A 13,673-nucleotide genomic window follows, 5' to 3' on the forward strand; every position below is an offset into this window, starting at 1 on the left:
GTTGTGTGGCCGCATCTGGGTCAACAAGCTTAATGTAGCTCGCTGCCAAAGAATGCACTAGAAAAATAAATGTCCTTTTTGCAGAGGGATCTAGGTTTCGTGGAGAACACACTCGGCGTCATGGAGTATATATTTTTTTCAAATCCTTTCAGTGAGAGATTCAAGCTGAAAACAAAACTCAGTCACATTCTCTTAGCATTAGCAACTCTGCAGCCGATTCACTTGACATTATCCAGCTGTGCATCAGTACGCTATTTTTGAGCAGAATCAAAAAAGGCCGACGGTGGTATTTCCTGAAATTTACGAAAAGGAGCAGACAGATTTCCAGAAGTTCGGAAGAGGACTGTGAGGGACGACACTTGGGCATCACGGCCAAATTGTCTCAAGGAACAACAGATTATAATTCTGCTCTGCTCTTGCTCGTAGTACTAAACGGCACTTACCACTTAGCTTTCAAAGATGTCTGTTCTGGGTGAGATGGGGGTGAAACTTTTGAAAAAATAGCCCAAAAAACCATGGAGCGGATTCAATAACTGCACCGACGGAACCGCCTCATGCACAAAAAGGGAAAGGCCCCTCGGTTACCAGGTGGTTAAAGCCAGTTTTACAAAATCAACCGTTTGACGAACACCTTCCTGGCCTGGATGTGGCCTCTTTGAAATACCCCGGTGGCCATGTTTTTGTTTTTACCATGAAGCTAATCATGATGCAGCTGGCTGGGCTCCCAGATCTTTAGCTGCTGTCCGTTAACAGGGAAGCCAAAACCCACAACAACCCGCAATCTTATGTCTTACTAGATTTGATATCCATTTTTTACCGCGTTTTTTAACTAAGTCATTCATCTTCACCGCTCCCTGTGAGGCGATGACCTTTTATTTCCCCACAGCTTCCACTCAAGCAGCTGATATCCGGTTCATTTATGACCTCATTTAAGATGTTGCAAATTTGTGAAATGTCAGCAACGCAAGTCCAGAATAAAATCCATTTAGCGTCAATTTCTAAAAACGGGTGCAAGTGTAACAGTACGGGATGAACAAACTTCTCTACCTCTGATATTCACCATACCTTCTTTGGAAACTATACTCAATTGCACAAACAATTTTATTCAAAAATTAAAAGAAGGTCACCCCTATCTTCACAAAAGATGCTGCACTGATCCGCCAGTCCGATTTGAGTTACTTGGGAAAAATTGGAATTTTCGACAAAAATTACTTAAAAATCAGCATTTCATCACCCCAAAAAGTCAAAAAACACTACATAAAAGTGAATAAAAAGAAATAGTTAAGCAAACGCTTCAGGGGAAATAATGAAAAAAACATCAAATAATAAAATCAGCTTAAAGTATGCTTGGAAGCATCATTTCATTTAGCTAAAGAAAATCACTACATATAAACTAAACTGCCCCTCCTCACAAAATTTAAAAAAAAAAAAAAAAAACTGAATAAAAATATAGAAAAATTGTCAAATAAAGTATGACAACCCTATTTTCATACAAAGAGATTTTTTTTCAAATAATTAAAACTACATAGTGAATTTGGGGTTCACTTAATGCAACACACTTCCATTATTTTTACTCATCAGGTGTAAGGAGGGGGCACTCTTTGCAAATCCTGAAGCTCCACACAGTCCTGACCCGGGCCTGGTAAGAAATCCGGTAACAACACCCAGCGCACAACCCTCCTCCTCTTCCTTATTTGACTTCTAATAATCCATCCTCGCCACCAAGGCCTGTCTTTAAAACCGCCGTACCTCCGGCGCACCTTCACTATTACAACAGCCTGACAGAAAAGGCAGACATTTCCTGCAAGAACCGATCCCGCTCAGTTCCGCCGCCTCGCAAGTCCCTTTTAAGTCAAGAAAAAGAGCGGCGGCGGCGGCGGCCGCCGCGCTCGTCCATCTTTTTTTTCCCAGCAGCCGGTTGAGCCGAGTTAATAACAACTCTGCTGTGTACTCACCAAATGGAAGTTCCATACTCGAGGTGACCTGCGTGTTTACATTGACCATGTCGTCTTCTGCTTCCTGTCAGGGGTGCGTTCAAAATCCGCCGGTATCTCCCAGCATAAGGTGTAAAAAATGTGAAAGTCTGGCCCCGCCGCGTTGTGAGAAAGGTGTTGTCGGCGCAAGGTAAGGCCGCTGTGGCCGCTGTTATCTTATTGATTTTCCTAATCTGGGCAAATGTGGGTGGGGAGGTTAAACAGTAACCAGGCTCGTATGGACACCAATCTATATAGCGGCTGTAACTATGGCAACATGATGATAGAAACTCAAATAGACATAAAGTTATTATGTGCTTCTCTCGTACTCATCCGCCAGACTGCCATTTCTCCAGATGGGGGTTTGAGTGTTGAGTCAGAGGGAGAATTCGATGAGGAAGAGAGGAGGGTGGAGGAGTGGAGAATGTACCGAGGGTGGCAGCTGAATAAAACTGAGCCGACGGCCGACGCAATCAGCTCTGTCTTGACTGAGACCAGCTGTCAAATATCACATTAAGGAAGAAAAATGTCCGGTGTTCAAATATCTCGTGCCAACGTGGTGCGTTTCTCACCCCCTACTCATGCACACGTGTTTTATTTCCTTCTTAATTTGGAAAAAAAAGACATAAATATCAGCATTTCTGTTGGTTCTTCCCAAGCTAGTTTATAATTTATTAGTTTATCGGGTGCAGAAAACGCTCTAATTTTTTTTCACGGAGGGCTACGTCACTATTATGATTGCCCTCGAAGGGCCGGTAACAGTATAGACGGAACAAAATGTAATATAAAATAAATGTAACTACTCCTTAATGCTAAATAACTCATTCAAATCCAAAATGTTACATATGCGTTTGCATAGATGTAAGAAAAAATATGTTTACTAGTTGCTCTGCTCCAAAGCTAGCTTTCACCGCCGCAGCGGTTTTGGATGCGTCTGCTGCCGTCGTAGTTTGCCTTTTAACACTTTTAATTTGTTTAATGGTTTATTTTGTTTAATTGTTTAATTGTTTCATTTGTTTAATTGTTTCATTTGTTTAATTGTTTCATTGTTTCATTTGTTTAACTGTTTCATTTGTTGTTTTGCTAGACGGCTAATTTTAGCATACTTAGCTCTGTGTTTGGTGTCAAAATGCTAACATAGATTGGGCTCTTTGACAACCGACGCTAACTCGTAACGCGAAACACATACCGCTTTTTCTCCTTTTAGCACAAATATGTACTGGCCTTTCCATCTTTCTTGGAAAAACAGCCTTCCAACTGCATCAACTTTTCTCTTCCTGGATATTCAGGGACTTGAACTTGTTGAAAATGGCATTGATGTGGATACATTGCGATCTCATAATGCCATCACTTCGCAGGTAACATGATCGGCATGAATTGTAGGAAATCTAGAATAAAAACAAAAGGGCCAAAATTTTGTATTTATAAAAATTCCATTTGTTTTGGAACAAATGATTCAAAATTAAATTATTATTTAATATTTTATTTAATATTAGATATATAATTAATATTTAATATATATTTATTTAATATTGAAATGTTTGAATTTTCACAAAGTTCACGACCCCAAGTGCAGGATAAGCGGAAAGAAGATAGATTGATGAACAGATTGATCATTTTCTTGAAAATGTCAAGAATTTGCTCATTATGAACTGATTTATTCCCTTTATTTTTCCATTTGGTTTTGAGTTTTTTGCCAATTTTCAACATTTGAGATGAATGAAATAATTCACGGTTTATTCATAAGTGGTTCTACTAATTCTTTACATTCCTGTTTTTTGAGCTTTTCCACTTTCGTAGCTATTTTTCAGGCCTCTACGACTATTTCTGTTTCTAAATGAAATGGTAAATGTGGATAATTCTTTTTTTTTTTCATCAATAAATAATTGATAGATCACTTGTATGGCACTTTTCAATCTGCAATGTAAATAAAATTTGCCTCCTGGGTCTTGTCACCTGTCTTTGTTGTTTTTTTTAATTAAAATTAAATATATTAAATCACTATCCTGATATGGATGCTGACTGATATTTAGAGAGAAAAAGGTTTTCCTGGCATATTAGCCTATTTTTCATGATGCTAGGCTAACTTATTCATTGAAAAACACTCTTATGTTCATGTTTTGACTTGTATATTTTCCTCGCCGTGTAAATATAATCAAATATAAATCACACAAGATTTGTTCTTTTCAAACAAAGTACCGCCGGAACTACCCAAACATCCAGGTGGGACTCGTGAAACATCCCCTCGACGGGATTTTGAAATGGACCGATCAAAATAACGTCAAATTGACATCATCATGATCGTGGGACGGAAAAATAAACAAAGAGCGAGGCGATAACTTTTAGAATCCTTATTTTTCTGCCGCCGGGATCCGAAATTCCAATTGCTGCCTCCCCCCCTGCTTAGTTTGGATGTTGAGTGTCAGTTGCAATAGCCTCATATTTCAGGCCATAAAAGCAGCATTAGGCTCCGACTTTACGACCGCGGATGTCTCCAGAGGACCGAACGGAGAGGCGCGATGAGGCGACGGGTCGGACAAAAAAATGACCTGCGGCAGCAGCGAATAAACACAAGACGTCAGATTATTTATAGGGATATACGGCAGAATATACACAGCTATCCAAGTCACCTACTGTTCAGTCAAGCAAGCTGGGAGGCACCGGGTGCGATTATGCATTCTGATCTCCTGCAGGAATCACACCAAACAGAAAAATATTCCGACAAAGTCACTAAAGCTGGGTTGATTTTAAAATCTGTTTCACTAAGTACTTCATGTGTTTGGTTCCTTAACGTTCCTTAAAACAATAATTCCCAATAACAGTGAAAAGAAAAACATTAAAATAGTGTTAATTATTTTTCAGATTATTCAGGACTGTCGTTTCCGGTTGTTCGTGCAGGAGCCCGAAGACCCGAAACACTGCTGCATAAATATTTCGTTACTACGCTTTGACTCGTTCGGTTTTGCCGTTCGGCAAGCATTGGTTTTTCCAACAGGATCCGGCATAGCTGGACGGACAGACAGAACACGGCCTCCCGGGTTGGTAGGGTGCTTCTCCCACCCAGTTTCCCCTGAAACATAGAGACACATAGACCGTGGAAGATGATTCACTGTCTCACCCAAAGCAAAAACCTGACTTTACAACTATAGCGGTCAGCGATGCAGTGGAAGTAACAACATCCTCCACTGAGGAGAAAGTTTCACTATGGGGGAAAAACAGGTCTGTGAGAAGAAATGGATGATATATTAATTTACCGTATTTTTCGGACTATTAATCCCACTTTTTTTCACATTTTGGCTGGTCCTGCGACTTATACTCAGGTGCGACTTTTATATTAAAATATCTACGGTAATTTCATATACTAACAACCGCGAGAGTGCGCTCTTGGCTTGAGTGTCAGTATCTGCTACCCCTAATAAGAATAAGAATAAGAATAAGAATAAGAATAAGAATAAGAATAAGAATAAGAATAAGAATAAGAATAAGAATAAGAATAAGAACAACTTTATTTATCTCGAAGGAAATTGTTGTGCCAGAGTTTCAAGTAAAACATAACAATAATAAATAATAGTAGGAAATTGTATAAACAGTATAAAAAAGGGGGGAGAATAAGAAATACAAATAAAACTATAAAGTGTCAAAGTAACAAGTCAAAAACTATAAAGTGTCAAAGTAACAAGTCAATATAATTCCTTAACTAAATTGTTACTAAAGCAAGAAGAAGTAAATAGAATAAAAAAAGTAGAAAATTTAGGAAAAAGGGAAACTAAGGTGAGGGGAAACTCTGGCAGGCAGCTGCCCGAGACAGCGCCGGAAGTAAGTTGATTATCCGTTTATTACTCCTGTACCAGGAAATTTTAAATTTCGTTTACATTTAAAGACAACTGAGAAAGGCCGAACACGAATGACCCCAAAAGGAAATATGCTATTCTGCAAATTACAAGCCGTGAGTAGGGAAATTTGAAGTCGAAAACACTGATGGATCAGCAGAAAGAAAGTTTGTAGAGAACGAGAAACAAGTGAGGGACTGGCCAAAAGCAGAGGATACGCTAACTGCAATGAAGAAAGCGAAAAAAAAGAAAGATAATCGCAGATTATAGTCAAGTGCGACTTATATATGTTTTTTTCTTCTTCATAAACCTTTTTTTGGCTAGTGCGACTTATAGTCTGGAAAATACGGTATGCATGTTTGCATCTGAAGCCGGTAGAGATTATAATTCGTCACTTTCGCTCACTTTATGGAGTAGTTGCACACCAGCAGCGTCACTTCTCTCCACGCGCTCCCAAACGACATCATGTTGGAGCATTTCCTGACGGCGCAGCCCACCCGGCTACTGCTGGCCCACACCATCTGACGGGAGCCACAAATACACACACATGCACAAGCACGCACCGAAATTTTGGGTTTAAAAGTCTCCCGCACAGAAATGTAGTATTGATTTTCCAAAGGAGCTGCATTTTTTTTGTTGTAAAAAATCGTCCTTTTATCAGTTCAGCATCAGAATCTTCCTCTGTAATCGAACACGTAACTTGTCAAAACCGTCTTTTTTTTGACATTTTTAAATTAAAGTCATTATCACAGAAAGTCCAAAAGATGCTTTTAATTTTTTTCATGAATTTATATTTTTTCTAAATAAATCACATGACTTAAATCTGCTTTTACACTTTTTTTTAGATAAATTGCCTTTTGCATATTATTTAAAAAAGTGATATTATCAATGAATAGATAGATAGATAGATAGATAGATAGATAGATAGATAGATAGATAGATAGATAGATAGATAGATAGATAGATAGATAGATAGATAGATAGATAGATAGATAGATAGATAGATAGATAGATAGATAGATAGATATCAAATCTAGATATCTATCTATATCTATCTAGATAGATAGATAGATAGATAAGCAACACAAGACATTATGTTATTACTGTTATTTTTTATATATATTACTATTATATTTTATATATAATTATCATTGTTATCTGCAATTTGCCAAGAAAATCATATGAAAATTACATTGAAATTTGCTGTAAAAGTACATGGAAAAAAGAAAATACAGTTAAATATAACCAGAATGACAAGTAAATCAATTTTGCTCTGGAAAATGTTTTCAGTTTTCCATTCTATTTTCTCTAGAATTTATTTTTTTCTGTGATCTATTCCCCTTAAAGCTTAAACCCCTCCTCTTTCTGCACCCAAATCCACCCAAAACGCTTTGTACTGGCCATTAAAGTAGATGAAACAATAAAGATGGTTAAAATTTTTAATGTTTGCACATTTATTGCAGTCAGCAAAGAAAACACCCTGTACCTGCGTGTAGTGAGAACACACCGAACCCCTGCATCTGTTTGGGAAGGAGAAGTGACGCCTCTCGTCGGACCAGGACTTAATCAGCTCCTTGATGGACTGATATCTGTCAGATGAAATAGTTTTATTTTCTGGTAAATTTTGGGACCAGCTCGCATGAACCCGTAGCTGCGTTTACCTTCCCGTGGTGACCAACAGGTTCTGACCCAGATAGCTCATGGCTTGTGGAGGACCGTGATCCCAAATGCACCGTGAAGCCCACAAGTCCGCTGACTTCGCCAGTCCTTCATCCCAGAACTGAAACAAAGTTATAGGAGCAGAATTTTAACCCTCATATTATGTTAAGGGTCAATTTGACCCATTTCACCCATTGACCCAATGGGTCAAATTGACCCTTAACATAATATGAGGGTTAATCATATTTCATCTCCCATTCAATGATCAACTGACTAACGGATGAAGTCATCACATGACGATTCCTTTTTTTGTTTTGTTTTGTTTTGTTTGAACGCCCGTGTTTCCTCACCATGTACTCCATGTTTGCCGCGGGGGGAAACACCTGCGATCGGACCCGGTTGTGCTGCTCAAGCAAGGCGCCGATCTCCTCGGATGAGATGGCCCTCCTGCACCGGCCCCGGGGCCACCCGACGGCCGACCTCACGGTGGACCGACCCGCCTTTACGGACGCCACGGCGGCGGCGGCGGCTCCCATCGTGCACAGCAGGGAAGCCAGGAACAGCCGGACGTCCGATGCCCGGAGGAGGCTGCGACTCATCCTGGAGCGTTTAAAATGTTATTATAATTAAAAGAAGCCCAGAGTATCTTATTCCCTATTTTGATGGCAGCCTGCCTTTCGACTACTTGTAATGTTTTTTTAATTAAATTTTCTATTCTGTATCGGTGATATTTCACTTGCATGAAAGTATATGTGATAAAACTATACAAAATGCATCTATAAGAATTTATTTAATCTTTCTGCAACATGATATTGGCAACATGCTGAGAAACAGAAATCGGGCACGCACCTCAAGTTTCTACCCTGTATGTGTTCAGGAAATTGACAAATTCAGCAATATTTACTTAAGAAAATGTAAAGAAAATAATCAGAATCATGCAGAAAATACATTTATAACACAGATCAGTGGACAAAGTTAAATATTTGTTTTATGTTATTATTATTAGTTCTTTTTGCATGATAAGATAAGATAAGATAAGATAAGATAAGATAAGATAAGATAAGATAAGATAAGATAAGATAAGATAAGATAAGATAAGATAAGAACAACTTTATTTATCCCGAAGGAAATTGTTTTGTCAGAGTTTCAAGCATTAACATAACAATAATAGATAATAGTAGGAAGGAGGGAGAATAAGAAATACAATAAAATATAAATTGTCATGGTTAAGGCTATCAAGTGTTTTAAGGTCTTAAGTACAAAGATTTGAAGATTCCCTGCGGCTGAGGGAAGAGGAATGATGATAGGAATGATGAGAAAGAGGAAATGATGATAGGTGATGATGACATATCTCATCAAAAATGATGAGATATGTCTCAACGTATGAACAGCAACATATGACTGGTGCTTTTGTTGGTTGCACCAAGTGCATCATGCACATGCATATGGGAAGATGCGGAGAAGTACCATTTTCAGAAAGGGTACAGCATATTTAAGGAATAAAGGGCTTACGACTGCCTCTGCTGTGCGGCGAGCCTCCAAAAACTGATTTATCACAGCTGAATTTTTTAGATCACAATCTCATTTTCCTTCTATCTCATCATTTGAAATTGTATTAAAACACACGAATGCACAGTTGTAACACATAACAGCACAATTCTTACACATTCAAGTGTTTTACATTTGTTTCCCTCTAGAGTAAATGTTGATTTTCCAGGTGCCAAATTCATTGTACAATAAAGAATCTGAAATATTCAGATATCGGAGGCCTAAACAGGAACGAACTATTAAAAAAAAAAGGAAAAAAAAAGAGGAAGCGTCTGAGAGCCGTACCTTCGTCGTCGGGGTGGCCGGTGGTCGAGCGGCAGATGCCAGGGTTTGCAAATAAAGTCCATTCAATATGTGACGGGGGGGAGTTTTAACCAAAAACAAGAACCCAATCCTGCTTCTTTTCCCTCCTCCTCTTCCTCCTCCTCCTCCTCCCACAGGTGGCAGAGAATTTAAAAACTTTTTTTTTTTTTTTCCCAGGAATTGTATGAAAGATCAAGATAGAAAAGCACCATACTGTAAACCTGACCGGTTTTTCAATAGTTGCACAGAACTTATAACACAATGCTCATGAAGAGCGGCGTAACTGTAGTCTGGTTACCGAGGTCACGAAAAAAAAAAAAAAAGCCTGGCTTTACGACACTTTCACAGACCTTGGAGAAGACGAACTGGATTTTTTTTGGACCTGAAACAGAAAAATAATGTTTTATTACATTAAAACGATGAAAGTGGCAGGGGCTCTGGCCGGAGGGAGGGACGCAGCATCTGAACACACAACGGAGCTGGACAAGATCAACCAACGACCACCGGACTTGGATCGAGCTTCAAGTCCGGCCCTCAAACCGGGACGGAAAACCATCGCGGAGACATTTTATGGCTTTTTTAGAACTTTTGACCGAGAAGTGATTTTTGACATCTCCGCACCCCAGCGGGAGGGTTTAAAAACTAACTTTCCTTTGTCCTCAGTTTGATTCTTGTATTTTTGGCCCTTGATTTATTTCCGTATGTTTGCTTGGAGACGAGCGGTGAAGAGGAAGTCTCGAAACCCAGACGTTTGAAGCCCGCAGGAGAGCAGAGAGCGTGTTAAAATGGTTTCCGGCGAACCCCGGGCTCCATGGCCGGGTGCCGATATTGATGGGTTTGTGCGGAAAAAAGGCTTTTAACGGCCGTGAATCTGGCTTCTTCCGTTTTTGAGCATGATCCACTGCCGTTTTCACTCCACTTATATCCATATATTTTTATATTTCAGCTCCATTATGCTGCAAAGAACTGCATTTTTCATTTTCACAGGGATATCAGCATTGGCCTCACCTGCAAAAACCAACCTTCCTCCTCCCTGAGCGGTGGTCAAATGCCTGTCACTTCTGTCACATAGTTAATATTTCTATCATTTTTGTCAATGTTAGGAGAAAAGTTGAGCGCAGCTGTCAGAGAGGCCCACGGAGTAAATATTCACAAACATAAACAGTCAAATTACGAGATTGAAACCAACCACTGGAGCATCACATTGTATTGATTAGATAAAGGCATGGTAATGAGATAATAAATTAGATTTCAAAAAAAGCAATAAACACAACTATATATGCTCTTATATTTATACATACATAAATATTTATTGATTTATTTTTACCATTTTGCGGGGTTCTAATTTCTTATTTTATTGTTTCTTTAATGTGTTTCGCATACATGTATATGTATATGCATATGCCTGTAGATTGTCCTTGAGTGTGGAGTAAGGTGCCCTCAAAAGAACTCCATTATTATTATTATTATCATTATTGTTATTGTTGTTGTTGTTGTTGCTATATCATTATCATTATCATTATTATTATATTTATGATTGTTTATTATGTAATGTATATTATTTGTATAAAAGGTATAATATTAATAATAATAATTGTTATTTTATTATTATTATTATTATTATTTATTGTATTATTGTCTGCTATACAATTTATAACATTATTTATAACAATCTATAATTTAGATGATAATTTATTGATATAGAAAAGTACAATAATAATAATAATAATAATAATAATATAAAAAGGGAAATATGGGCGTTATAATGAGATAATAAAGATACAATTTTTAAATGATCAATGATTTTATCAAAGTTATGCTATTTGATCTCTTACTCATTACTTGCTAGGGGATAGTTTTGGTATTTATGGTATTTTCCTGTTTCATAGAGCGACAAAAGCCATAGCTTCTCCGGCACTGCAGAGCTGTTTCTGCCGGTGCGGGACATCGACGTTCAGGTGCGAACTGGGTCAAATCTGGTTCCCTGAAGAGACCTGAAGAGACCTGAATTCCTGCGGAGACGGCTCCGCAGCCCATGCAGCATGACATCATCTGTCTGGCGAGAGGCTGCAGAACGCCTGCAGACAAAAGCCCACTGTGACCTTGTTGTGTCTGAAAGGCGAGCCTCGCCTCACCCGGGTGTCCTCTGGTATTTGCACTCGAGGGCGTCATAAACAAACCATCCCTCCAGCTCTGTTTGAAGTTTTCAGCTGTCGATGGTGTAACACAACTCCTCGATCTCATTCTGGGTGAGCTGGAGAAGCCACTATAAGGAGTGGCGGTTCAACGCCACCACCCAGTTACAGTAGACTAAAGTATGCTAAATAAAAAAAAAGCGTGCGGAACATTATGCTGACACAATGAGGTTAAACCTTCACCCAAATACTTTTGGTCATTGGGCAAATTTGTGCAAAAATTAACTCAGTGTTAACTCAGAGACATTGACATTTATCCATCAAATTCCAGTCAGTCCATCCGCGATGCTAAGTGGGTGTTTGCCCCGAGTGTGAAAACATGGTTGACCTTTGACCTTTAAGGAGGCAGAAATTAGTTTTGCCAAATTTGTGCCACATTTAAAGACTCCGAGACGGTGCTGAGATACGGCCACGGCAGGAATAGAATGGGCCGCCTGTTGCAAGCAGGGGCATTAAAAAAAAGATATGTGTGGAGGCATAAATGTATTGTGACTAAAAAGAAGCACATTTGCCAGACATACTAAAGAGATTCATGCAACTACATTTAAGCTGCCTCAAATTCCGTTTTATGATACCAATCCACTTAGTGCAATTCAGAGAGATGACAGGTGGTGATAAAGTCGTGGAGCGTTATCTCTACCACTGCTCAGCCACTTTTCTCTCATCAGCGCTCAGCAGATCTATGATCAGCGTTTCCTTGTTCCTGCTCGAATGAGATTCATTGCAATATAATATTCACCAGGTTCAAAACTGATGAATCCTAATTATTAGGTTTTATGGTAAAACCACTGACCATCCACCTTGAAAGATGAAAGATTGTTTTTGCCCCAAAACTCAAGCAGTTATATTGGGAAACTCCCAATTGGTCATTAGAACCGAAGAAGCCTCTCGGATGAGGGATGAAACATCTTCAAGTGAAGAAATTCAAGTCCAGTTGCCAAGACAGGATGATTTTGGTAAGAAGGGACGTTCATGTGGAAATGTCAAAATAGTCAAAAACAGAAGTTTATTTGACAGATTGACAGGCTTGACAGACTATGCCCTCAGCATTGTAGTAGCAGGATCCACTGATCTTGATAAACCAGAAGGGCCATCAGAGAATTCCTCCAGTAGGTGACTAATTCAAGTTCTGTACTTATACTTCAATGAAGTGCTGCTATTTTCACACTAATTGTACTACTTGTGAATTGCACTTTTTCAATAAAAATAATAATTATTAATCTCTCACTGGGAAACTCCCTTCCCTACATTTAACCCATCATGGATGAACCATGAGTATTTGGCTGCCATCTATCAGCGCCGGGGAGAAGTTAGGAGTTTAGTGTCTTTCTCAACAACACTTCGACATATTAGGAGGAGCCGGGAAACACCCAGGATTGTTCTGTTCCAAAGATAATCACTCTACCTACATCTCCAAACGGACCCCAGAAAAAAAATATAAAGAGCAAAGGGAGGTATTTTGATAGAAGCCATTCAAATTTAATTAAATTGAATTAAACAGAGCTGAACTTAACTAAATTGAATTGAATTGAACTGAATTGAATTGAATTGAACTGAACTGAACTGAACTTATCTGAACTGAACTGAACTGAACTGAACTGAATTGAACCGAACTGAACTGAACTGAACTGAATTGAAATGAAATGAATTGAATTGAATTGAATTGCATTGAATTGAATTGAATTGAATTGAATTGAACGGAACTGAATTGAACTGATCTGAACTTTACTGAATTGAATTGAATTGTACTGAACTGAACTGAACTGAACTGAACTGAATTGAATTGAATAGAATTGTATTGAACTGAATTGAACTGAACTGAACTGAACTGAACTGAACTGAACTGAAATGAAATGAATTGAATTGAATTGAACTGAATTGCATTGAATTGAATTGAACTGAAGTTAATTGAATTGATATGAATTGAATTGAATTAAATTGAATTGAATTGAACTGTACTGAATTGTATTGAACTTAACAGAATTGAACTGAACTGAACTGAATTTAACCGAACTGAACTGAACTGAACTGAACTGAACTGAACTGAACTGAATTGATATGAACTAAATTGGAGATGTAGTTCCATCTGAAGCCACTAGATGGCAGTATTGTTCCAACCCGTATCCAAACGCACTTTGAACGGCAGTAGAAGAAGAAGAACGACA

General features: G+C 38.6%; 1 protein-coding gene across 1 annotated transcript; it reads right to left on the minus strand.

The window, feature by feature from the left end:
- Positions 1–4,179: 4,179 nt before the first annotated feature.
- r3hdml (R3H domain containing-like) lies at positions 4,180–9,346 on the minus strand. Its single transcript, XM_086159639.1, has 6 exons — positions 9,296–9,346; positions 7,813–8,062; positions 7,465–7,583; positions 7,290–7,392; positions 6,209–6,324; positions 4,180–5,043 (listed from the first exon to the last, which is right to left on the minus strand). Exons 2-6 carry the CDS (start codon positions 8,059–8,061, stop codon positions 4,914–4,916), a joined length of 717 nt encoding a protein of 238 aa, XP_086015765.1. The 5' UTR covers position 8,062; positions 9,296–9,346; the 3' UTR covers positions 4,180–4,913.
- Positions 9,347–13,673: the final 4,327 nt, after the last annotated feature.

The sequence above is a fragment of the Fistularia commersonii genome, chromosome 14, assembly GCF_037954325.1.
Source record: "Fistularia commersonii isolate RoL2024-O1a breed Wild chromosome 14, RoL_Fcom_v1.0, whole genome shotgun sequence".
Lineage (NCBI taxonomy): Eukaryota > Metazoa > Chordata > Actinopteri > Syngnathiformes > Fistulariidae > Fistularia > Fistularia commersonii.

Coding starts and splice junctions, on each gene's coding strand:
- r3hdml (XM_086159639.1), bottom strand. CDS start 8,061: ATGAGTCGCAGCCTCCTCCGGGCATCGGACGTCCGGCTGTTCCTGGCT. Junction 7,584..7,812: donor CGGCAAACATGGAGTACATG/GTGAGGAAACAC, acceptor ACTTTGTTTCAG/TTCTGGGATGAAGGACTGGC. Junction 6,325..7,289: donor TGTGTTCTCACTACACGCAG/GTACAGGGTGTT, acceptor GGCTCCCGTCAG/ATGGTGTGGGCCAGCAGTAG.